Source organism: Pseudophryne corroboree, chromosome 9 (genome assembly GCF_028390025.1).
Source record: "Pseudophryne corroboree isolate aPseCor3 chromosome 9, aPseCor3.hap2, whole genome shotgun sequence".
Classification (NCBI taxonomy): domain Eukaryota; kingdom Metazoa; phylum Chordata; class Amphibia; order Anura; family Myobatrachidae; genus Pseudophryne; species Pseudophryne corroboree.
Window position 1 is genome coordinate 46712481 of NC_086452.1, and position 27459 is coordinate 46739939.

The 27459-nt window shown below is 44.1% G+C and overlaps 1 protein-coding gene across 3 annotated transcripts in view; it reads left to right on the top strand.

The window, feature by feature from the left end:
* The window catches only part of FYB2 (FYN binding protein 2), a 109225-nt gene that overhangs the window by 38872 nt on the left and 42894 nt on the right, over positions 1 to 27459 (top strand). For all 3 annotated transcript variants that reach the window (XM_063939288.1, XM_063939289.1, XM_063939290.1), the window contains exons 4-10: positions 7828 to 7864; positions 8681 to 8781; positions 9370 to 9409; positions 14597 to 14694; positions 17187 to 17230; positions 26149 to 26177; positions 26820 to 26879. In XM_063939288.1, coding sequence (XP_063795358.1) covers positions 7828 to 7864; positions 8681 to 8781; positions 9370 to 9409; positions 14597 to 14694; positions 17187 to 17230; positions 26149 to 26177; positions 26820 to 26879 — 409 coding nt within the window. The remainder of the gene's footprint in view (positions 1 to 7827; positions 7865 to 8680; positions 8782 to 9369; positions 9410 to 14596; positions 14695 to 17186; positions 17231 to 26148; positions 26178 to 26819; positions 26880 to 27459) is intronic.

The following is a 27459-nucleotide window of genomic DNA, read 5'->3' on the forward strand; positions in this document are numbered from 1 at the left end:
TCAGAAGCTCCCCCGTCCTGCCAGCAACAGCGGCAGCATTGTGCTACAGTCAGCACACGCTGCTACATGTTAGCAGGTCTGTGGTGTTGCAGGGAGGCAGCAGTCTCCCTGCTTCTGCCTGTGCGGGTGTGTAGGGGGGAGCGACCACCTCCTCTGTATTTAGCCCTAGCTGAGGGGCCAAAATTCCATTTAAAAAACAACAACATGAATTTGCATAAGGGGGTGTGGCCTCGTGGGCCGCAAATAGGCCACGCCTCCAACCCACAGCAGGCTCAGCAATGAGATAGGGCTCCCCTGTCTCAAGTGCCCTGGGCCCCCTGGACTCATAATCAGCCCCTGGGGGCATGCCAGCAGCTCACAGAGTGCTGGGCATGCCCCCTCACTGATGAAAATGGGGACCCTCCCGTTAAGCCACGCCCCTTTTCGCCGAGTGTGTGTCCCTCCTTCTGCCTGAAGAAAGCTCCTGCAGAAAGCTGGGAGGTATGCACCCCTGCCTGTGCCATGCTCATACCATCTGCTTCTGCTCCTAGTCTCCTGTAGATTTGGCCAGATCTGTGACTCATTTGACTAACTCCGCCCAGTGTTGTGACTCCGCCCAGCGTTAGCCCAGATCTGTGACTTTGTGATTCATTTGCTATTATATAGGAGATATCCTATCACATCTATAGTATTTAGCATCTTTGCATCATATGTGGGTGGAATGCAATATATATTTGTATATGTTCTGCAGTTGACAGCTTTGAGGCTGGTAGTCCATTTGCCACTAAGGGCCCAGCTGCCTCTGACGCACTGGTTCTGCTGTTTTTGCTAGTTTTGCTTCGGTTTTTGAGAGATGTCCTGCCATTGGTTACATATGGGCATTATGGATCCTTCGCCATGGAAACCACCCCTCCCCATTTATCCAGGGACTGGTAACGAGATTCACATTGAAACAAACCCTTATCAAAAAGGCAAACGTTCAAAATGGACTTTCATGTCTAGTATTCACTTTTGTTAATTTGTGAATTTAAACTTATAAAGAAATAATGAAAATGTACGTACAAGTGCAGATACTGTTGCAAATTCCCCTTCATGCATTGGTGGAACACAACAATGATCAAAAACCATCCCTAACAGTTGTCCAGTGAACTCTGTAGCGCCATGAGATAGGGAGTGGGAGTATAGAGAGATGGTGGCACCATACTGTACATGTCTGGCAGGTATAATGTTACACATTTTATAAATACTATACTGTTATGTAAACAGAAAATAAACAAAATAAGAAATGTCATTTTGGTCTTTTGGCCATTTCGACTTGCATACGATTTTATGAATAAGAGCCATCATCCTGAAGTGCTTCTGCCTGACTCTGCATAGCCAAATAGTGACTAACGACTTTACCGTTCCTATTGCAGACCTGCCGCAGTGCCGTACACTTGTGAAATCTGTGATCTCAAACAGCTCTGTTCTTTGAAATAATTTTTGGTCTGATCCCTACTGTTCCCTGCTGCTGTCCCTGACTTGCAGCGCTAATGCCAGATCTTTAAGTTTTTACCCTTAACTAGCCACCTGAAATATTCACCCATACGCTCCATCTAAAGTTGCAAACTCACATGAACGTAGAACGTATTTTAATGCTTTCAGTAAATTCCTGCAAATTTATCTCCTATATAATAGCCCAGATCTGTGACTTTGTGATTCATTTGCTAACGCTGGGCGGAGTCACAACACTGGGCGGAGTTAGTCAAATGAGTCACAGATCTGGCCAAATCTACAGGAGACTAGGAGCAGAAGCAGATGGTATGAGCATGGCACAGGCAGGGGTGCATACCTCCCAGCTTTCTGCAGGAGCTTTCTTCAGGCAGAAGGAGGGACACACACTCGGCGAAAAGGGGCGTGGCTTAACGGGAGGGTCCCCATTTTCATCAGTGAGGGGGCATGCCCAGCACTCTGTGAGCTGCTGGCATGCCCCCAGGGGCTGATTATGAGTCCAGGGGGCCCAGGGCACTTGAGACAGGGGAGCCCTATCTCATTGCTGAGCCTGCTGTGGGTTGGAGGCGTGGCCTATTTACGGCCCGCGAGGCCACACCCCCTTATGCAAATTCATGTTGTTGTTTTTTAAATGGAATTTTGGCCCCTCAGCTAGGGCTAAATACAGAGGAGGTGGTCGCTCCCCCCTACACACCCGCACAGGCAGAAGCAGGGAGACTGCTGCCTCCCTGCAACACCACAGACCTGCTAACATGTAGCAGCGTGTGCTGACTGTAGCACAATGCTGCCGCTGTTGCTGGCAGGACGGGGGAGCTTCTGAGCTGGGACAGAGCTACTCCAGCCGGGGGGCCACCTAAAACTGTGGGTCCAACAGTACGTACCCCCTGCCCTCCCCCCCCTTAATTCAGCTCTGCTGCTGGAACCCCCCTTTAATCCGTACCCCCTGATGCCCCCTCTCCCTCTGTCTCCACTATTCTCCGCTGCTCTGCTAAGCAGAACAGCGGGTACAGGAGTTTTACAACTGCCCCCCCCCCCCCACCCTCCACCACGGGACACTGCGACCAGCAGGTGGGACAGCGGGACAGACCACAAAAAAATGGGACTGTCCCGCGAAAATCAGGACAGTTGGGAGGTATGGGGGGGTGTGAGGGGGTATGCCGTACAGACAGACGGGCACCGGCTCACTGTGTGCTTGAGCCCCCCACATCAGGACACTCAGCAGGGTCTCTCTGGCGCTGAGGAGCGGCACTTTCTGGCACACTCCACGTTTCTTAGCTGCAGTTTTGTGGGGCACCTGCCGCTGTGCAGGTTCCGTACCGCCTATGTTATCTCCAGCCCCGGCAACCCCACCGCTAGCTGCAGCGCTGCTGCCCGCAATGAGGTGCACCCAGCTCTTTCACACAATTTAGCCGGCGGGCAGCGCTGCAGAAGTCCCAGCTGCTTGCAGGCTCCGACCCCCTCCTCCCTCCAGCCGCAGCGTCTCCTGGGAGCTAACCAGTCACTCCCAGTTTCCCCTTACCACAGTGCCCAGCTGCCGCGAGGTCCGCGCCGCGTGCATGCTATGACCCCCTCCTCCCTCCAGCCGCAGCATCTCCTGGGGGCTAACCAGTCACTCCCAGTCTCCCCTTACCACAGTGCCCGGCAGCTGCGCGAGGTCTGCGGTGTGTGACTGAGGAGGGGGGGAGGGATGCAGACGGGCAGAGGAAGCAGGACTCTAGCCTGAGAGAGTCAGCCATGCCAAGTCTCCACCAGCAGCAGATCCAAACAGGTTGGAGTGGAACAGCAGCAGTCAGCAGCAGTGATTTCGGTAAGACACATCTTTCTGTCACCACTGTTCTGTCCCTAATACCAATTTCTCCCGTGCCCTGTGTTCTGTCATGTACCCGTCACCCCTGGCCTTGCCCTGTCACTCTTATCCTGGCTCTGTCACCCTTATCCTGGCTCTGTCACCCTTATCCTGGCCCTGTCATCCCTGTGCTTGCCCTGTCAACCCTATACTGGCCCTGTCACCCCTTGCCTTGCCCTGTCACCGTTATCCTGGCCCTGTCACCCTTATGCTGGCCCTGTTACCCCTATTCTGGCCCTGTCACCCCTGTGCTTGCCCTGTCAACCCTATACTGGCCCTGTCACCCCTGTCCTGGTCCTGCCGCCCCTACCCTGGCCCTGTCACCCCTATCCTGTCCCTGTCATTTCAGTCCTGGCCCCGTCGCCCCTGTCCTGGCCCCATCACCCCTGTCCTGGCCCCGTCACCCCTGTTCTGACTCTGTCACCCCTGTCCTGGCCCTGTTACTGCATACCCTCCAACTACCTTTTTGGCAGGTACAGCACCCGCAGCGCTTCCAGACCCGTCCCCAATGCACCACACCTCCGCACCTACCCCTCCCCCACACGCTGAGCCTCCAGACCCCCTACACCACCCGTGGCTCACTTTCCTCCACCCCTTCACCACCCACAGCACCTCCAGACCCCCTCCACCATCCACCCCCCATATATGTCTCCCCCCACACCTGCCCCCCTCCACCCGCAGCATCTGCAGACACCCTCCTCCATCCGCGGTCCCCCCCTCACCCACCCCTCCTCCATCCGCGGTCCCCCCCTCACCCACCCCTCCACCACCACCTGCAGCACCTCCGGACCTCCTTCCCCATCATCTGCACCACCCGTACCTAATTCTCCCCTACACACGGCACCTGCGGACCCCTACCCCACCCCCAGGCACCCCCGCCCCTTCCCATCCCACAGCACCTGCGGAACCCTTCACCCATCCGCAACATCCCCACACCTGCCCCTCTCCCACCCGTGGCACTCCTGCCCCTCTCCCACCTGCAGTGCCTCCGGACCCCTCCCCCATCTGCGGCCCCCACTCCTCTGCCCCTCCCCCACCCACAGCACCTCCCGACCCTTCCCCATCCGGGCCGCCCCGCTTCCGCCCCCCCTCCACCCGCAGCATTTACAGACACCCTCCCCCATCCGCAGTCCCCCCCGCACCTGCTACATTCTGTACATCGTGCCCTGCAGGTGCTGTTCACACCATCGAAGGGGCTGCGCCTCCTTCACCATCGCACACCCTTTCATTGTGCAATATTTAACCACTAACAAAGGAATGCAGGTAATACTCCATATAATACAAATATTGAACCCCAGAAAGGCATGCAAGGCTAAAGGGGGCGTAGCCCCTAGCGACGGTGTGAAGAGCGCCCGTAGGGCGCGATGAAGCACCTAGTAATTAAATATGTGCAATAGGGAAGAGCGTCATCATTTTGATGCAGAATGTTCCTAATTTCAAGCTGACCACGGACAAGGGGCTGTATACAGTTTCTTTATAGCTTAGTGTTCAGACTTTTTTGTGTGTATAAATTAATTATGGGAGCAGGAAATGTGCGGATGAGCTAAACACAGCTTTGTGTGTCCTTTTGTATAGATCACCATTACTACTGTTGTGTATATAAATGTTAGATATGCAGCTGTATTTATATATTCAGAAGGCAAGAGGTGATGCATGAGAAACTGTCAGTAATAATGTTACTTTATTTTATCTTGAGCCGCCATTCTCCCAATACAGGGTAAGTCTCCCAAATCCGAAATACAGAATATTGTAATACAATTTTTTTCTTTTTTTTTAGTGCAACCAAGATATTGACACCTTTGCTTTCTGTTGGTTCAGTGTACACACACTTTGTTTCTTGCACAAAATTATTAATAATATATTGTAGAAAATTTACCTTCTAGCTGTGTGTATAAGGTGTACATGAAACATAAATAAATTCTGTGTTTAGACTTGGTCCCACCCCCAAAGTATCTCATTAAGGTATGCAAATATTCCAAAATTGTTTCCCTAATCTTAGCCTTGTCCTAACTAACACATCACTCGTCTCCTGATATACTCTGTGCTACTGTGGGGAGGGGGCTGCTCCTTCCACTATATAACTCTGTCTGTGGCTTCCTGCTGCCTCAATTCCCCTCCTTACATTGTGACACTGCCCCGTCACATGCAGCCCTGTCCTCACTGACACATCACTCATCTCCTGATATACTCTGTGCTGCTGGGGGGAGGGGGCTGCTCCTTCCACTATATAACTCTCAGTCTGTGGCTTCCTGCTGCCTCCATTCCCCTCCTCACATCATGTCACTGCCCCTGTCACATGCAGCCCTGTCCTCACTGACACATCACGCATCTCCTGATATACTCTGTGCTGCTGGGGGACACTGCTCCTCCCACTATATAACTCTCAGTCTGTGGCTTCCTGCTGCCTCCATTCCCCTCCTTACATTGTGAGTGCCCCTGTCACATGCAGCCCTGTCCTCACTGACACACCACTCATCTCCTGATATACTCTGTGCTGCTGGGGGCTCCTTCCACTATATAACTCTCAGTCTGTGGCATTATGCTTATACAACCTTCAGCTATCTTATTCCATGGCTCCCTGCTGCCTCCATTCCCCTCCTCCCATCGTCACTGCCCCTATTACATGCAGCACTGTCCTTGCTAGTATCCGATTGATAGATAGACAGTGTCTAGTTAGACAGTCAGGGTGTGGTATAATAGATAGACAGTGTCTAGTTAGACAGTCACTAGGTCGACACCATATGTTAGACAGACATTAGATCGACAGGGTCAATAGGTCGACATGAAAATGGCAGACATAAAAAAGAGGATTTTTTTTTTTACATGGTTTTTGTACTATTTCATACCTTCTCTATCCATGTCGGCATAGAGTCGGTTATAAACCTTGTGGTGAGGGTATGCCTTTCTACAAATGAGGGTCCCAGATGACAAAACTATCCACACAAACCACAATAATGCAAAAACCCCTGTGTCTCCTTTTTTATGTCGACCTTTTGACCATGTCGACCTAATGTCTGTCTAACATATGGTGTCTATCTATTGACTGTCTAACTAGACACTGTCTATCTTTTATACCGCAACCGTCCTCAAGGACACATCACTCATCTCCTGATATACTCTGTGCTGCTAGAGGACCCTGCTCCTTCCAGGATCTAACTCTTTCGGGTCTATTTACTAAGACTTGGACGGAGATAAAGTACCAGCCAATCAGCCTAACTGACATTTTTCAAACTCTGCCTGTGATTGTCTGGGACAGGGGTACATTTACTAAGCAGTGATAAGAGCAGAGAAGTGAGCCAGTGGAGAAGTTGCCCATGGCAACCAATCGCCACTGAAGTAACATCTATAATTTGCATACTATAAAATGATACAGAGCTGCTGATTGGTTGATGGGGAAATATCTCCACTGGCTCACTTCTCTGCTCTTATCACTGTTTAGTAAATGTACCCCTTTATCTCCATCAACTTTATCTCCATCCAAGGCTTAGTAAATAGACCCCTAAGTCTGTAGCTTCCTGCTGCCTCCATTCTGCTCCTTACATTGTGACACTGCCCCTATCACAGTGGCTCTTAGGGGGATATTCAATTGTTTGAAAAGTCACTTGGGTGTCTGTTTTTTCCTATCTAATAGACAGGGGGGAAAAACTGCACCCAACCGACTTTTCAAACATTTGAATTCCCCCCTTAGAGTCTTGCTAGTTTGCCAGTCAATCACTGAAAGATGACAAGCGAGGCTAGATATACTATATGGCAGCGTTTCTAATCCGCCGCTTTCCGGTAGGTTTTAATTTGAAATTTAAAGCGCCACCAATATTAAAGTGCAAAAACGTTGGACTGTGCACTTCTTAGTGGCGCTTTAAATATCAAGATCAATCCCGCCACCGCTAAGGAAATCCCGGCAGTAGTCTTCTCTCCAGGGAGCAGATCCTGAGGGTCTCCAAGTAAGGTCTGGATAGTCCTTTTCCGGGGCCCCTGATTTTCAAATATGCAGTTCGTTGTTGTGGGGACTGCATCTTATGGGGGTTCTATAAAAGTCACCACTGACACTTGTACCCAGGAAGAAGAAAGAGCAGTGCAGATGTACTCTTTGCCTGGGCTTGTTGGATGGGCTTCCAACCCCCCCTCCCCCCCCCCCCCCACACACACACACACACAGAAGCTGTCAGCGGGTGGAGGGGGAGGGAGGTGGGGGCGTAGCAGCCTGTCTTTACCACACCCTGGTTATGGAGCCACAGAACAGAATGGGTTTTATTTTCATTTGTGGTTGTGTTAAAAATGGCGGCTGAGTAGAACAGGAAGTGTAACACCTGATAAGGGAACCTAGAGTAGTTCCATAATGATTACACCGAATGCCAGAGGGACCTCTCCCACACACATGCTGGGCGTACGTAAAAGATAAATATTCTCTTTAAAAAGTATAAACCATCATCTTGCTGTAAATAGCGTCACATACGTGTGTATCACCTGCATTGTATTCTATGCTGAGTTTATCACTGTTTTGTTCTCTGCAGAAACCCCTGGCGCTGAATACGAGCTCTCCTCTCCAAGGTACGGTCCATGTGTGCTTGCTGTGTGTTATTAGAGACGGTAACAGCGGTTACTGATGGTAAAAGGGTATTCCCGGTACCATAAGAGTAACGAAATAAGGGCCTTATTCAGACCAGGGCGCAGCCGCATCCAGGTGATCTGCACGCGCTCACCGGCCACTGTGCGCATGTGCGACCTTACAAATTGCGGCTGCATCTAGAAGGATGCGGCCACAGTGCGAGTGACCGCGGCTGCCATCAGGGGGCGTCGTCGTGGTGTGGCACCCCGAACAGGAGCAGTCCGGGACCATTTTTGGGGCGGCTGTGTGACCTCACACGCATCTGCTCTGAAAAATAAAATGACCGCCAGACAGCGCTGTCAGGGGTCAACGTTAGTTCCGATGGGTCCGCAATCTAATTCCGCCCGCATTGGGCGGCCTCGCACATTAGAAGAAAAAAAAAGTGTGTAGCACAGATATTGGGACCTTCCTCTAGGCAAATAATTGTCCCGATCAACAACAAAAAATCGGGCAGTGTGTACCTAGCTTAAAAGGTAATGAGGTATGACTCAATTGGAAGAGTGCCCAGACATTTTTACATGCCACATGCCGCATTTTAACCTGTTGCATACAGCAAATAATACGTGTGGTTTGTACCACGCAGAAGCTTTGTGTGTGTACGTGTGATTTGGGACTATATATGTATTGGTTCTATTGGGATTATTTATATATGTATGTGTCTAACTGGGATAATGTGCAGAGTTGTAATCTCCGGTTATGGCTTTTATTTGATGATTGATGATTGTCCTTTTAATCAGTGATTTTGTATTTTGCTCCAGCTCGGCTCTTAGTGAGGGTGAATATTACGAAGATACTTTTCATTTCGATGAATCGGCAGAAAGCGGTTCCAATATGTATGAAGTAGAGGCATTGGATCATGGTATGTTCTATCACAACCGGTTTAACTGCTCAGCTGGCTCTTCTTCCTCCCTTTTTTTTTTCCCCCCCTCAAAAACTACTTGGTGGCTTTTTTTTTTTTTTTTTAAATGTATTTATTATTATTATTTTTAAATTAAGTTTAGAACATATTTAAAAAAATGTGCTTCAATACTTTATTAAAAAACAAAATTGCCTAGGCTGGTGATATCGCTTCCCGCCCCCCCCCCAGTTTGATATTAGTTATTGATCAGCATTGATCTCCAGTTTGGTATTAGTTATTGATCAGCATTCCCATGTTGTCGCACCTATATATTCTTATCTATGGTGCTTTTTTTGGAATGGGGTCTATTTATTAAGCCTTTGATGGAGAGAAAGTACCAGCCAATCAGCTCCTAACTGTCATTTTTCAAACCCAGTTTGTGACATGGCAGTTAGGAGCGGATTGGCTGGTACTTTATCTCCGTCCACTTTATCTCCATCTAAGGCTTTAGTAAATAGACCCCTTGATCTTTGAAATATATATAGCACACAGTGAGGCCCGTTGGCCAACAAATTCCAGTGTTTAAGCTGTAAGTCTCTCTTTCTGCAGAGACCTCAGAAGTGGAGAAGAATGAACCATTTGCCACAAGGTACAGTGAGTATAGTAATAGAACTGTTCTAAAGCTTTGCAGTGTCTATGCGGTACATATGTTCTCATACGCTGTTACTGAAGTCACGGCACACATCCCCTCCCCCTGCGCCTGGTCATGGGGGATTTAGCCACATAGAGTGTCTTTCTCGCTGAAAATTTGCATCTTCTTCGTGCAAAGAAAAAAACATGGAGACAAAACTACTCCTACTAAATCGTGCTAGATCCATTTGACGTGCGACCTCTGTGTGTGATTTCGGATGAGTCTGCGTAAGGTGTGCTGTGATGCCGCAGCTTTTTCTCACGGCAAGATCCGTTCTGCTTCATCCGTGACTTTGTACGTGTTTAAATCGCATTCATGTGCAGTCCAGCGTCTCTGGTACACTGTGAGTGTTGGTTCTCGCACTGTATGGCGTATAGAATCTAGAGGTATGAATAAGGGTTTTTTTTATTGCTCCATTTATAGTTTGTTTTTTCCCCCTACAAGAACAAAAATATATTCCAGTCTAGTTTCAGGATTTGTTAAGATGATTTGCTATGTGAGTCCACCTCGCTCTTATAGTAAGACAGTTAGAGAGGGCATGTTTGTATGGGATGTGGTTAGCATCCCGGCAGTTGGGATGCCGGGGGTCATGTGACTGACGCCAGAATCCCGACACCACTCGGAATCCCAACGCTGGAACAGCAAGTGCCAACATCCTGAAGGCAAGTATTGGAGCCACTCTTGGGGTTAGGAGGGGGGGTTAGGGTTAGGCACTAGATGGGGAGGGGGCTTAGCCCTAGCCGCAATCACCCCCCGTGTCTTAAGGGCCCTATACACCTATCCGACCGCATGTCGGAAGCTATCGCAGGCGATCACCCCGGCAGCCTCCCCGGGGGCAGGATCGGCCAAGATAGATTGTATGCTGCCCTTTTGCATACGATGTATCTTGGCCGATCCCAGCCATGCCCCCAGGTTGGACGTGATTGAATGTGCGGCACGTTCAATCTGGAGGATCCGATCCGATGATCATGGGAACGTGCATCAGATCGGATCAGAAACACCTAAAAAATGCCCGATTTCATCCGATATATCGTGCCGAATGCCCGAAATCGGGCATTATCGCTCTAGTGTATGGGGCCCTTTAGCCCTAGCCGCCAACCCCAGTGTCTTAACCGTAGCCACCACCCACACTATCTTAGCCCTAGCTGCCACCCCAAGCGGGTTAGGATAGGGAATTACCCCGTTGCCTGTCAGGATGCCGGTGTCTGTCATGTGATCGCTAGCATCTTGACCATTGGGATCCTGTATCAACCCATTTTTATATAAAGGGGGAGATTTACTAAGCATTAAAGAGTGATAAAACGGAGAGAGTACAAGCCGATCAGCTCCTAACTGCCATGTTACAGGCTGTGTTTGAAAAATGCCAGTTAAGAGCTTATTGCTTGGTACTTTCTCTCTCCAAGAGTGAAGTCTCCCACCTCCACCAATGCTATTGGATATAATAATTCAGTCCATCTCTCTTCTGGACTCTTGGAATGGCATGTCATAATCTTATTTTTATCGCATACCCTTTCAGCACTTTGAGCGACAGTGTAGTAGTGCCACTGGCAGGAGATTCGATTCTTCTTTGTAAAGGCCATAGGAGGCAATATATCAATCCTTGGGGAGAGATAAAGTGGGGAGAGATAAAGTACCAACCAATCATCTTCTGTCATTTTTAAACACATCCTGTAACACTGCAATTATGAGCTAATTGGTTGTTACTTTCTCTCCGCAGTTTGATACATCTCCCCTATTAAATATAAAATAATTTTACTCACATACAAGGCTATTAACCAAACAACATACATCTCTTCACTCATCTCAAAATATCTCCCTACCCGACCTCTCCGCTCTGCACAAGATCTGCGTCTCTCATCCACACACATTACTTGTTCACACTCAAAATTACAGGACTTTATCCGGGCTTCACCCACTCTGTGGAATGCCCTCCCGCGCACAGTAAGACTCGCCTCTAGTCTCCAAAACCTTTAAATGTTCCCTGAAAACTCACCTCTTCAAACAAGCCTATCAAATTCCAGACCCACCCACATAACCTTCAGTGCCTCCCTATCTAATTACATCCTCTGTAGAGTATTCATAACATCACATATCTTGTCTTTCTTTAGTCTCACACCCTCCGGACACTTGGCCAACTTTGTGGGGTATCATTATACAACCCATTAAGAACCTAGCAATCTGGTGGACCATTATGCAATAGGTAGCATCTATCCTTGTGTATCTATGCCTATTTCCCTATAGATTGTAAGCTTGCGAGCAGGGCCTTCCTACCTCCTATGTCTGTCTGTTTTTACCCAGTTTTGTTCTATTACTGTTCTAATTGTAAAGCGCAACGGAATATTCTGCGCTAATTAAGAAACTGTTAATAAATAAATAATATAGTAAGTGAGTAGTTGGTGGTGGTCTTAAAACACTGATCTTTATTACAGTCACTGTGCACAGTACAATATTAACTGAACAAAACAAAAACAATCTGGCCCTCACTCTCTCTCAAATTACCGTCCCACCTTTCGGCTCCTATGCCTCTCCAAGCTACTTGAGAGACTTGCCTACGCTCTCCTCACACACTTTCTTAACTCGCACAACTTATTGGACCCACCTCAGTCAGGCTTTCGTTCCCAACACTCCAGAGACAGCACTGACTAGTGAATGATCTGGTCACTGCGAACTCTAAAGGCCATTACTCTCTACTTATTCTTCTAGATCTCTCTGCTGCATGTGACACTGTTGACCACGCTCTTCTCATTTAAACACTACAATCCTTAGGTCTCCAGAACACAGCCCTTTCTTGGTTCTAATCCTGGCTATCTAAGGCTGGGGCCACACTTAGCGTTTTAGCGGGACCCGCTTGGCCGGAAGAGGGTTTTGTGTTCACACGGATCCTGTTCTGCCGAATGCCGCAGAACAGGATCCGGTCAGTGCCACAACAGGATTTCAAGAGAACACAGTGCGGCACAGCCACACTGTGTAAACGCATACATTCATGTATCTGTTCAACTTGAAATCCTGTCATGGCATACGCAGCCAGATCTGCGTCCATCTCCTCACATGCTGGGGGCTGCCTCCCGATGCATCCACCATCAATTATGGCTGACCCCTGGCTGCGCTGTCGGGCAGTCTTCCGCCATTTTTTAAAATGGGTGTGGCTGCATGTGATGTCACACAGCCTCCTCAAACGGTCCTGGCTTGCCCCCGTTTGGCTGGTCACGCTCTGCAATGCCGCATCTCTGCCCTGCGAATTCCTGTTGCTGTCAATCATCTTGCGGCCGCATCCTTCCTGGATGCAGCCGCTAGGAGAAAGGTTATGCATGTGCACTGCGTGCGCAAATCTGATTGACGCGGCCGCATCCATCTCTGAATCAGCTCTTTCGGATTTCAGTACCATCTGTACACAGATAATACTGACATATACCTATCCTCACCAGATTTATCAGCGTCTGTGTTGGGCCGTGTCACTGAATGCCTTTCGGCCGTGTCATCTAAGATGACATCTCGCCACCTCAAACTCAACATTTTCAAAACAGAATTAATTATATTCCCGCCAGCCAATAGTAGTTACAAACCTGACATCTCTTTCACTGTTTATTACTCTACAACCACTCTTACCCCACAAATTCGCCACCTAGGTGGTGTCATCCTTGACCCTGAACTGTCCTTTGTTCCCCACATTCAATCTGTCTCAATATCATGTTACATACATCTAAGAAACATATCCAAATACGACCATACCTTACATAAGACACAGCAAAAACTCTAATCCATGCTCTCATTATCTCCCGCATTGATTATTGTAATAGTCTCCTGACCGGTCTTCCAAAACATAGACTCTCACCACTGCAATCCATTCTGAATGCAGCTGTGAGGCTAATCTTCCTCACTAGACGTTTATCATCTGCAGATCCGCTCTGTCAGTCCCTCCATTGGTTACCTGTATTCTACCGCATTCAATATAAAATACTTTTACTCGCACACAATCTATTAACCAAATTGCACCAACATACATCTCTTCACTCATCTCAAAATATCTCCCAACCAGACATCTCCGCTCTTCACAAGATCTACGTCTCTCATCCACACTCATTACTCTCTCCCATGCACGACTGCAGGACTCTCTTTGGGCAGCACCCACTCTGTAGAATGCCCTCCCACGCACAATAAGACTCTCCTCTAGTCTCCCAAACCTTTAAGCGTTCTCTGAAAACTCACCTCTTCAGACAGCTTATCAAATGCCAGAACCACTGACTCAGCCTTCATAAACTTTCCTATTAAATTACATCCCCACTGTACAGTCCACAAATATCATCCTTGCAGGGGCATAACTAGAATTTGTGCGCCCCATACAGTGCGACCAAGAGGGTGTCAGGGGGAGACGGGGAGAGAGGCAGTGCCAGGGAGAGGGAGAGAGACAGCGTCTAGGAGAGAGAGACAGTGACAGAGAAAGTGTGAGGGACAGAGAGACACTGTCAAAGAGAGAAAGTGTCAGGGAGAGAGAGAGGATGGTGAGACAGTATCAGAGATAAAGAGAGTGTCAAGGGTAGATGGAGAGACCATGTCAGGGTGTGTCAGAGGAATAGAGTGTGTCAGGGAGAGAGAGGGGGTACAGACAGGGAGGAGAAGCGAACAGGAGATACCTTTCCTGATTACAGCCGAGGTCTCTGATGGGGATGGGCATCTCACCGCATTAGGCCCTGCCCCCTAAGTACCCACGATCATGGCACTGTACTGCTCTGCTGCCGGAACTCAGAGCCAGCCAGGTAGCTCCCCCCCCCCCGTCTCCCCCACACACACTGCTGCAGCGCTTTGGGGGAGCTACCGACGGCAGCCATTCTTCTCCTGGGCAAGAGTGAAGGGAGGGAGTGGTATTGCTATAATGTCGAGGGCAGGAAGGTACATCACTGTTTCCACCTGTTACTCAGGAAGTGCCTCTGCGGCGAATATTCAGCATGATCCATTAAATAAAGACACACTTCTGCAGTTCTCCAGAGTAATGTTGTGATTGGCACACAGACTACTTTGCTATCAGAGTAATACATTGCAGAGGATAACTCCATGAAGTTATTCACAATATTATTACACATGGAAAACGCATTATTAAGTGAGTTGTGTTTAAATATTTAAGTCTAATCGAAAATATTTTTATTCCAGTCCGAGCTCGGAGGAATTGGACCAGGAATGCTATACGGACATTCTGAAATTAAGTGATTTAGAATCTGATTTAAATGTTTACGAAGAAGAGGAAACCTGTAAGTCACATTTTATTAATTTAACCGTGCTGGAATGTCATTGCTAATGTTGAGTTTAGAGACTCATTGAGTGGTTGATCCAATGCCAGGTATTGGGTGCAAGATTTGCAGCTCAGATATATCATTGGGGGTAATTCTGAGTTGATCGCAGCAGGATTTTTGTTAGCAGTTGGGCAAAACCATGTGCACTGCAGGGGAGGCAGATATAACATGTCAGACTAAAACAAACAAAAACTGCTGAAAGCTCCTCATAATAAATTGTTCTAAATAAAAAAAATCCCCAATTTCAATGCACTGCTGTGTAGGCACTGTGTATTTGCCTAATTGAAGGAAACTAGATTGAAAAAAGAACTCGGCTGCGCAATGAAATTGGAAACATGAACAAAAACTGACGTATGCTGAGAAATTATAAAGAAAATTTAATATGACAATAAAATAAATTTCATACAATAAAACATATAGTCTGGACTTAAACCTTATAAGGAAAATAGTAAAATACCCTGTACTGGATATCAGATAAAGCAAGCACTTGTGGTGTGAGCAGTAACAATATGTAACATTTGTATCCAACAAGTAGAAACAGTATCGTATCCTGGATATGAATGAATTGTTAGAATGTTTTAAACTGGTAACTGCAGTCCCATGAATCTATTAATGGAGCTCCTTTATGTAGAAATGCTCCGATGTCCGATAAAGCCAAAATGACCTCTCCCGTGGGCTGGTTACTAACCGAGCGTCCTCGGTTAGATTATCCTGCGTTGCCCACCACGTAGCGGTCACTGGTGGGCAACGCAGGATAATCTAACCGAGGACGCTCGGTTAGAAACCAGCCCACGGGAGAGGTAATTTTGACTTTATCTGACATCGGAGTATTTCTACATAAAGGAGCTCCATTAATAGGTTCATGGGACTGCAGTTACCAGTTTAAAACTTATGAATTACTCCACATTCTAACAATTCATTCATATCCAGGATACGATACTGTTTCTACTTGTTGGATACAAATGTTACATATTGTTACTGCTCACACCTCAAGGGCTTGCTTTATCTGATATCCAGTACAGGGTATTTTACTATTTTCCTTATAAGGTTTAAGTCCAGACTATATGTTTTATTGTATGAAATTTATTTTATTGTCATATTAAATTTTCTTTATAATTTATCTCAGCATACGTCTGTTTTTGTTCATGTTTCCAATTTCATTGCGCAGCTGAGTTCTTTTTTCAATCTAGATATAACATGTGCAGAGAGAGTTAGATTTGGATGGGTTTTTATTTCTGTGCAGGGTAAATACTGGCTGCTTTATTTTACACTGCAATTTAGATTGCTGATTGAACACACCACACCCAAATCTAACTCTCTCTGCACATGTTATATCTGCCCCCCCTGCAGTGCACATGGTTTTGCCCAACTGCTAACAAAGATCCTGCTGCGATCAACTCAGAATTACCCCCATTGTCTCTGTTTACTGCAGATTCCAGTGCTAGCATATAGGCCAGATTCATGTTGTATTGCTCAGTGGGCTGTGCACAAATGTGATGCGGTGGGTTCAAGCTCAGATTCTGGGTAGAGAGATAAAGTACCAACCAATCAGCTCCTAACTGCCATGTTACAGTCTGTGTTTGAAAAAGGACAGAAGCTGATTTGGTACTTTTTGCTCTCACCACTTTATCTCTCTCCAAAGTTTGAAACCTCTTCCCCCTTGGAGCAATAGCCACAAGAAACCCCCTAAGTTCCATAACACAGAGGTCTACATAAAGGATCTGCGTGTGTACCCATTTGCCATAATTATGGTTATTCTGTAACAGTGGTTCCCAAAATATATAGTATATCCATGCTTGGCCACAGGTGACCTAATTAGTACCTTAGTCAATATGACGTAACTATCTGTGCTAAGCCATAGATATCCTTAAAACCTGCACTGTTAGTGCTCCTTGAGGACTGATGGGAACCACTGTTCTATAAGAATTACATCATCATAAAGACCTCCGCAAATTTCTAAGCAAGACATTAATTTTCTGAGTGGTGCGTGCGGGGAAGGGAAGCCTGGGTCTGTTGGTACTTATGGTGACGCTATCAGCGACTGGCGTGACATCAATGAGCAGCACTGCCTTCAGCTTGCGCACACACAGACCTCCGCATTAGTTTAAGGTGTACTGGCATTAACATTTGGTATTATATACGGCGCCCACAGCTGCCCACAACCACAGCCACTTGAACCAGACTCAGCCCCATAATCCCATAATGTTATTCCAGGTCCTCCGATACTCAGCCACAGATGCAGCACTGGAAGAACCCCATTGTTATTGCACCTGGAAGGCTGCACATCTTTTTCCTCAGCAGCTCTCCAATGCTGCTAAAGTCCAAAGTACAAGGCAATGTTGTAGCGCAGATTACATCTGACTTACTGTATACTCTGCGCTGTTTTCATCCGTGACCTGTCTTCCTAGTCCTCCTGAGACAATAATTAATTATTATATGATTTGTTGTAGATACTTTGTCTGACCCAGATCTTACAGAGGACAGTTACTATGAGGTACGTCTGACCTTGTGCCTCAGCTAAGATGAAGGCAACACAGGATCTGCGTCCAGTTCAGCTATTATTTATTTATTTATTTTATTTATTAATAAATAATTGTATATATTATATGTGTGTGTGTGTGTTTTTGTTGTTTAACCACTTTACTGGCATGGTCAGATTTCATGCAACTGCGCCGTCCACCCCCCCCCCCCCCCCCCCCCCGTTTTTGACGAGGAGATCCATTCCGCAGATGTGCATAATATAATGTTTAAATATTTAAAAAAATACTTAAATAAAATAAATTTAAAAAACACAATGTTAACGTTTTTGAAGGGAAAAATCGCCAGTTAAGTGGTTAAAAAACAAAATACAACATTTCATTAGTTTTTTTTAAGTGAATTCCTACATCCAACTTGTGTATACCTATTTAAAAAAAAAAAAAAAAAAAAAATATATATATATATATATATATATATAGATGTGTGTGTATATATGTGTGTGTGTGTATATATATATATATATATATATATATATATATATATATATATATATATATATATATGTGTGTGTGTGTGTGTGTGTGTGTATATATATATATATATATATATATATATATATATATATATATTTATATTTAAAAAATAGAGATAAGGGCGCCTTCTAGTGTCTAGATAAATAAATATAGTGTATACCCAGTGTGAAAGGAAAATTGGACACTACTTATCTGGGGCATGTATTTCTCTTCGGTCACGAGACCAATATTGGTACATAAAAGAGATAAAGGAAATATATCATAGCGCGTACCGTTTTTATACCATTGATCAGCAAAGATATGGTTGTATATAAAAAACCTTATAGGGATGAACAAATCCCATAATTTAAAATCCACAGTCAATATACAGACTTCATCATGACGAAACGCGTTGGGACTGCTGTACCTGAACCTCCTATAAGGACAGATAAGCCTAATATATATTTATTTCTTGTACATTTGCATTGTTACTATTTGTATGGTCTATATGAAAAATATTTGACGTACCAGCTTTCAATGTGGACAGATAAGCCTGATTGAATTTTATATATTGTACGCTCACACTTCTACCATTTGTTTTTATGTGTTGTATTAAAATTTGTAAAAACCTTTTTATCCCTGGCTGTGGATTTTAAATTATGGGATTTGTTCATCCCTATAAGGTTTTTTATATACAACCATATCTTTGCTGATCAATGGTATAAAAACGGTACGCGCTATGATATATTTCCTTTATCTCTTTTATGTACCAATATTGGTCTCGTGACCGAAGAGAAATACATGCCCCAGATAAGTAGTGTCCAATTTTCCTTTCACACTGGGTATACACTATATTTATTTATCTAGACACTAGAAGGCGCCCTTATCTCTATTTTTTAAATTTCACTATATGTGTGTGTTCCAAGCACATGTTCTTCTGTTTAAGGTTGCTGCCACTCGTTTTTAAGAGGAGTGTCAATTCAGTGAATTAATTTTATATTAATTGTGTATTATAGTTCTCTACCACGTGCTTTAGTAGTGCAATTCCAAGTGTCACCTGGGCGCCTCCGCATCTATTTTGGTTTTGATATATATATATATAACAACATGCAGGTCCGGCTCTCCCATTATCCAGTCCAATAGCGCTGGGTGCCTCCACAAATATTAGAATAAACACAGCTGAAGGTGCGGCACTCCAAGCGACATAATAAAAAGACTTACATCTGTGTTGAGGACAACGTTTCAATGCTTTTACTTGTGCATTTTCATCAGGTCAAGTGAACAACAATCAAAGTGCTTACCTAAATAGTGTGTGCAGACGCCATCACCACGCTTCCGGAGCACAGGCACACGCCCGGTCCGTCGGCGCTCCCACATGACATCATTACTCACAGCCGGTTACTATAGCAACAATAATACACAATGCAACATGAACATCATTAAAGTGCGTAATAGACAGAGCAACCATATCAGTCAACATGAATATAAATAGATCTACAGCAAGACCAGCACTAGGGGCTAGTTATAAATATAACATTAGATCCATATATAACAGCATACAATAACCATATGTGGCAGATGCTATTTACATGTACCATATGTCTTGCAGCCGCAACACACTAATAATGACAGTCGAACTATGTGGCTATATTGGGTCATATTGTATAGAGACCCTGTATGTGTAAGCACAACGGTCAATATGGCACAAATACTGCAGGTAAAAGATATTGGTAAATCACTACGGCTATATAGTATCCTCTAGACCTAGAGCTTATAAAAATACATTTAGACCTAAATGTTCATTAAGGCCTCTAGGGTGCAGGGTCCCCAGGCGGTGAATCCACCTGGTTTCGCATTGGAGCAATTTAAGGCATCTATCACCACCCCGGATCAGGGGGGGAACGTGATCGATCATCCGATACCGCAACGACACCAACGGGTGTCGTGCCACCGCAAAGTGTCGTGCGACCGGCTGGTCACTCGAACCTTTAACAATAGCCGCCTTAATAGCCGACCGGTGGGCTGCCATACGCTCTTTAAACATTCTTTCTGTTTTGCCTATGTATGACAACCCACATGGGCACAATATCTGGTACACTACAAATTTCGAAGAACAAGTTAATGTGTAATTAATAAACATAGCTCTACCCGTGAGTGGATGAGGGAAGCTTTTTCCACTAACCATGAATTGACATGTGGTGCATGTACATCTAATGCACCCTCTGGAATTAGCCTGCAGTAATCTCTGTGGGTTTGGGGAGATATCTGCTTTAACAAGCATGTCCCTAATGTTGCGCCGTCTGGTATAACATGACATAAGTTTCGTATGTCCCAAATTAAGTTCCTGGTCGGATTGTACTATATGCCACATTTTCTTAGAAATTTGGTTAATGCCACTACTCGCTTGGCTAAATTGGCCCACCCATGGGAGGATTGCATTGGGCTCATTAGTTATAGGTTTAGCTTGTAATAATGTAGACCGATCTGTGGCCAGGGCCTTCAATTTGGCTTGCTCAAGGAGTGTAGATGGGTAGCCTCTAGCCAGAAATTTGCTGATCATACTGTTCATTTGGGTTTCCGCTAGTACAGGATCTGAAGTGATCCGGCGGACCCTAAGTAGCTGGGAATAGGGTAAACCCCGCTTCAGCGGTGTGGGGTGAAAGCTAGAGAAATGCAGCAGGTTGTTCCTATCCGTGGGTTTACTGAAAATGGATGTATTAATAAATCCATCCTTGATAGAGATATCAACATCCAAATAGCTTACAGAGTGTGTACTCATGTTATATGTAAATTTAACTGGATGGTTACACTGATTATGTGTCTCTAGAAGGTGGACTAACCTTTCCTGGCTGCCCTTCCATATAATGAGCAGGTCATCAATGTAGCGGCAGTACATGATGATATTGGCCGCTACTTCAGGGTCTGAAAAGAATATCTCCTGTTCGACCTTGAACATGTAAATGTTAGAGTACGATGGGGCCACCGGGGACCCCATCGCACAGCCTGTCTGTTGCAAATATATTTTCCCATCAAACATGAAGAAATTTTTTGTTAGCGTCATGTATAGCAGGTCCAAGCAAAATTTTAAATCTGGCCCTTTAAATTCAGGGTGCTCATACAAGAACTCTTGGGCTGCCTGTATACCTGCATCGTGAGGGATTATAGTATACAGACTCTGTACATCAATACTGCAAAGAATAACATCACTATCAAATTTACTCAACATCTGTAGCTTACGTAACAGAGTACTTGTATCCAGGAGATATCGAGGATGTGACTGGATGCATGGCTGAAAGAGCATCAAGGAAGAGGGCTACCGGTTGAAAAAGGGATTTATTGGCCGATATAATGGGCCTCCCAGGGGGTTTAATAAGACTCTTGTGAATCTTGGGAGTGGTGTACAGTAATGGTATCACTGGAAATTTTGTCTGTAACGCCTTACAAAGTTCACTTGAAATAATCCCTGTTTCAACCGCCGTCTGCAGTGCAGTAGATAACTCAGACAAAAATACAGAAGTTGGATCCCCAAGTAGGGGCCTGTAAACAGAAGCATCATTAAGTTGAGATATAATTTCAGATCTATAATCCGTTATATCCTGCAGTACCAGGGCACCGCCCTTATCGTCAGGCCTAAACACTATATTGGAGCAGTTAGACAAACGATCAAGCGCCAGTCTCTCTATTTTAGATAGATTACTTCTCTGATGTGGTAGAGAAGCAATGTGTTGGTCAGTCTCAAGTTCAAACAGACGCATAAAAGTTCGAATTGATGCGTTATGTGACTGCGGTTCAAAAGATGACCTCGGCAAGATTTTCCTTACTTTAGCCGGTATTTCCATATTCTCAGCTGCCACCACCGTGTTCTTAGCAAAATTTTCTTTTAGCTTTAGTTGGCGGTGTAAACGGTACTTGTCGACTTTCCACTGTAGTGGGTTTATAGGGCAAGAAGGTATATATGACAAGCCTTTAGATAGTACTGACTTCTCCACTTCGCTGAGCTCATAGCTGGAAAGATTGATGACTAAATTTTCTGGTATCGCGGATTCTTGGGAGGGCGCCCCACTCTTCCCCTTCCTCTGCCATTGGTGCCCCCGTCTGGTATATCGGCGGTGCCTCTTACACCAGGGATCTTGGCCCTGGTTGCTACCCCTAAAGGGTGGCCACTGCGGGTTGCTTGAGAGGTAGGTTCAGAGTCGCTGGTGGTAGAAGTATGTTCATTGGAAGACTCAAGGTCACGAGTGCGGTGTGTTCTGCGGCGAAAAAAAGGTCGCTTAAAGTCTCGTTTAGTGGCCCCATCAACCCACCTGTACACATTGTGCTGTTCGTAATCAGTGTCGACTTTTTGTCGTTTGGATGCCTTGAATTTAATAAGCTCCCGTTTATGGAGCTGTAGTTGGTCATTAAGTTTAGACAGCCAATCAGCTGTGGTGTCAGCTTGCAAGTTGGCCTTGTGTTTAGACTCAAATTCAGCTGCTTTAGTTTTATATGAATTCATCTCTTTTGTAGACTGCTCAATTATGAGCAACATTAAGTCCATAGAGCACCGGTTTAGGATCCCGACCCATTTACGGCAGAAATTAGGGTCATTACGTCCAATTGTAGGCGAATTTCGCACTCGCAATCCGCGAGGTATTTTTTTAGATCTATAATAGTCCGATAAGGACAGGCAATGGTACAGATAGTCTATTTCTTTGCGCTTAATTTTTAAAAGTTCATGGTAAATATCCTCAGATGAAAGTGCTTCTTGTTGGTCACTGAGTAATGCTGAGTGTAGAATGGCATCAGCCTCAGCTTCAGTGTAGCCATGTAACTCACCAATCGGGTATTGGGTCATGGACTTGCCTGAAATAAATGTGTCTGCGTTCTCATCAGCCATATTACACACCAAGAAGCCAGCTCAATAGTGTACAGACTGTTATGGCGACTAGAGTGACCTTACAAGTCCACTCAAATAATGCTAATATCGCCACAGGTTCCAGCGGTAGGTGCAAAATGCAGGTGGAAGTCCAACCATTAGTGCAAATGAGATAAATATATAAAGTGCAAGCCAAAAAATGCTTGTGCAGTAACCAGTCTGGTTAAGCCAAATAGTACAATAAAGTGCAGTAGTGCGTAGAGCAGACACTGAGAGGAATTTAAAACAGCAGTAACAGATGGGGAGCCCTGACAAATGGTAACCACTCCAACGTTGTGGGCACCACTATCTAAACAACATGCAGGTCCGGCTCTCCCATTATCCAGTCCAATAGCGCTGGGTGCCTCCACAAATATTAGAATAAACACAGCTGAAGGTGCGGCACTCCAAGCGACATAATAAAAAGACTTAAATCTGTGTTGAGGACAACGTTTCAATGCTTTTACTTGTGCATTTTCATCAGGTCAAGTGAACAACAATCAAAGTGCTTACCTAAATAGTGTGTGCAGACGCCATCACCACGCTTCCGGAGCACAGGCACACGCCCGGTCCGTCGGCGCTCCCACATGACATCATTACCCACAGCCGGTTACTATAGCAACAATAATACACAATGCAACATGAACATCATTAAAGTGCGTAATAGACAGAGCAACCATATCAGTCAACATGAATATAAATAGATCTACAGCAAGACCAGCACTAGGGGCTAGTTATAAATATAACATTAGATCCATATATAACAGCATACAATAACCATATGTGGCAGATGTTATCTCCTGCAGTATTTGTGCCATATTGACCGTTGTGCTTACACATACAGGGTCTCTATACAATATGACCCAATATAGCCACATAGTTCGACTGTCATTATTAGTGTGTTGCGGCTGCAAGACATATGGTACATGTAGATAACATCTGCCACATATGGTTATTGTATGCTGTTATATATGGATCTAATGTTATATTTATAACTAGCCCCTAGTGCTGGTCTTGCTGTAGATCTATTTATATTCATGTTGACTGATATGGTTGCTCTGTCTATTACGCACTTTAATGATGTTCATGTTGCATTGTGTATTATTGTTGCTATAGTAACCGGCTGTGGGTAATGATGTCATGTGGGAGCGCCGACGGACCGGGCGTGTGCCTGTGCTCCGGAAGCGTGGTGATGGCGTCTGCACACACTATTTAGGTAAGCACTTTGATTGTTGTTCACTTGACCTGATGAAAATGCACAAGTAAAAGCATTGAAACGTTGTCCTCAACACAGATGTAAGTCTTTTTATTATGTCGCTTGGAGTGCCGCACCTTCAGCTGTATATATGTATGTATATATATATGTATGTATATATATATATATATATGTATGTGTATATATATATATATATATATATATATATATATATATATATATATATATATATATATATATATATATATATATATAAAACAAGTATGAAGTAGGCGGCACTCACGGCTCCAGTGAAAGAAAGACAGGACACTGTCTAATTCATATCGACGTTTCAATGTTTCCAATAAAACATTTTCATCAGGATAACCAAATAACAGTGAACGACTTACCTAAATACCCCTCTGCCGTCCCGCGGGGGTAACAGGGGGTTACTTTTAGTTAAAGCTGAAGCCAAGTGGATTTTCCTACTTGACACCTTGTCCCCAAAGGGGTTAAATGAACAATCCGGTTTATCTTGCTTCCTATAGTTGCCTTTTTTATTACTCTAATATTTCAATAATTTATATTGCTGTTATCTCCTGCATTCTCTTTTCATAAGTTGTTACATGCCTACTTGCCTACTTCATACTTGTTATATACAGGTGATTGCATGGTCACCATTGGAGGGCACCGGCATTATACCATTTCATATATTTTGCAAGGAGGAGTGCCGCAAACAGACTTTATATATATATATATATATATATATATATATATATATATATATATATATATATATATATATATATATATATACACATACACACATACACACACACACACACACACACACAAATAGTTTTATATGAGGAGCACTATAATTAATTAGAAATGTCTCAACTGGTTAAAAATCACTTGGAATAGTAGAGAATATGAACTGAGGAATGACTGTTATTACCTTAATGCACACACCCAATGTATTCATGTATAAAGATTCATTTATTAAAATACAGTAAAAACAATTGTTAAAATATTAGAGATTTCATTTTTGCAAAACAGTTTTTCACCAAAAACAGCAATGACAACTTTCAGGCTTTTAATAGCCCATTAACTTTTACAGATATGACATATAGTTGTTTTGTTTTTATTTTATATATATATATATATATATATATATATATATATATATATATATATATATATATATATATATATTTAAAATTTACTGTATGTATATATAGTGTGTATGTGTGTATATGTATGTGTATGTGTATGTATGTATGTATATATATATATATATATATATATATATATATATAGTGTGTGTGTGTGTAATATATATCTATATATCTATATCTATAATATATATACTTACTGTGTGATTTACTGGCAGTCGGGTTCCCGGCAGTCAGGACACTGAGTCCCATCGCGGCCTCGCTGCGCTCACCATGCATCAGGCCCAGTGGCTAGGACCACCACCAGAGTGGGAATTCCGGGCTGCTGCCGAGATTCTGGTGTCAGTATCCTGAATGCCGGGATCTCAACAGCCGGTAAATGAACCGCATCCCTATATAAATCCCCATCGGATCCTAGTAAGTATTTAAAACCTACCCCCTAACCCTAACCATCCCTTCTCACAGCTTAACCCTCTCCCTAGTGCCAACTCCTAACCCTGATCCTCCACACTTACCGACGGGGACCGGTGGGATTCTATCTGCCAGGGAACCATCGATGGTTTCACCCACCGATGATTGCCCCTGCTTTAGTGTGCAATAAGCTGTGGGCTTTCCATGGCTGGTGGCTTCTGTAATTAATTAATTTATATATATAAAAATATATATCTATCAAGTAAAACCTTGCAAAAAAAAAACAACAAAAGTTTATATGTACAGTAAATGTTGGGGTAGATTTACTAAACCTTCTAAAAATGAAAAGTGGTGGTGTTACCCATAGCAACCAATCCATTTCTGGCTATCATTTCTCTAGAAAATGACAGAATACGATTGGTTGCTATGGGCACCATCACCACTGTGATTATGGGAAATCTCTCATATTTAGGCCAGTATTAATGAGCTTCTGTTTGTTTGGCTGCACAGGCAGAATAAATACTCTGTAAATATTCCTGAGCTAATCAAACTTTAGGGTAACTGTACAAATATGCTGCCAGTTACCTTGTCTGTAAATATTTCTCCTTCCTCGTGTACATAAATTCCCCTTAGGTTCCCGTCACGCAAGGCTTTCCCGTCTGTCCACATTCTGAGCTTCTGCGTGACTGCCTTCACCATGCCATATTTGCTGTACACTATTACTAGTAACCTCTCTCTCTTCCTCAGGTTTCTGAGGAGGCTCATAAAGAGCTCGGGTAAGGCTTTCGTGCCAACTTGGGCCAATTCCAGATACTTTGTTTTGTACTTTGTTTGCTTACAGGATTATTATTTTTTTTTGTTCTAAAACCTTAATTTAAATATATATTTCTAAGATTTTTTTTTTTTTTTAGAAAATGGATAATTGTTATTCAAGCTCTGCACTAGATTACTCATAAAGGGGCCTATTCAATTACACGCTTGACTTAACGCAGGAGGATAGCCTTGAGTTGTAACATTCAGAGCTAGTCACTTAAAACCCATTTCCTCCCGCAGTAAATCACGGCTAATGCTAATTAACACACAGATCCTGGGTAAAGTGCCCGTGGTCGCATGGCGGTAAGGTAAAAAAAAATCCTGACTTTCCGCAAATTTCTGTTAGCACCGAAACCCATGGTGAGTGTAGCCCGCAAGCTGTAATTGAATAGCTCCAGGGTAAGTCCGCGGCTAATTGAATATGCTCCAAAAAGTTGTCAGTGGGGGGCGTCATAACTCAGTGTTCTGCTGTGATTGGCTGGCCACTTTGGCAGCCTACACTATCTGCCAGTCGCAGTTACTCCTCAAATGTGCCATTAAACATATAATAAAAAAAATTAATGTACCCTTGCTTTATATTATTATTTTTATTATCTGATTTTCAGGCCACCCACCACAGTGATGGAAACTTACCCTAGCTTTGCCTCCTCTGAAGGCTATCACAGGTAAGTGTAGTTATAGATGTAGCCTGCACTCATAGGTTTGTTTACGACCTTCTGGATACATTGTGAAAAAGGAATCTTGTGTGTGCAGAATACAGTTAAGCGGAATTTTATATTCATTTTACTTTTTTTTTTTAACAGCCATATTTTATTCTTTTTCTTACACTTAAAATACATACTTAAAACATCTCATACAAACATTTCATTAAAACATAGAGCGATATATACTTGTACAAACATATTTATAACCACACACTTTTATCAATGTCTTCCCCTGTGCCGAGTCCCGCCACTCCCCCAATATCCTCACTTTCAATCATTTATTCTCTATTGTAAATATCACTTTAATTGTGTCACCTCATCTGGTCAACTATAATTCTATAAATTACCCATTTTCAAACTCTCTTTTTATTACTTTGTATTAATTTGTGTTACCGTTTAAATTTATTTAACAAAATATTATTTAATAAAATGACGTGTTTAGAATTTTTTGTGGTTTTTAGGATTTTTTTTTATCATGTCTAAATTATTTTAATTTATAACTAGTGTGGATTATTGTCAGGTGTCGCAGCCCTCAGCACAG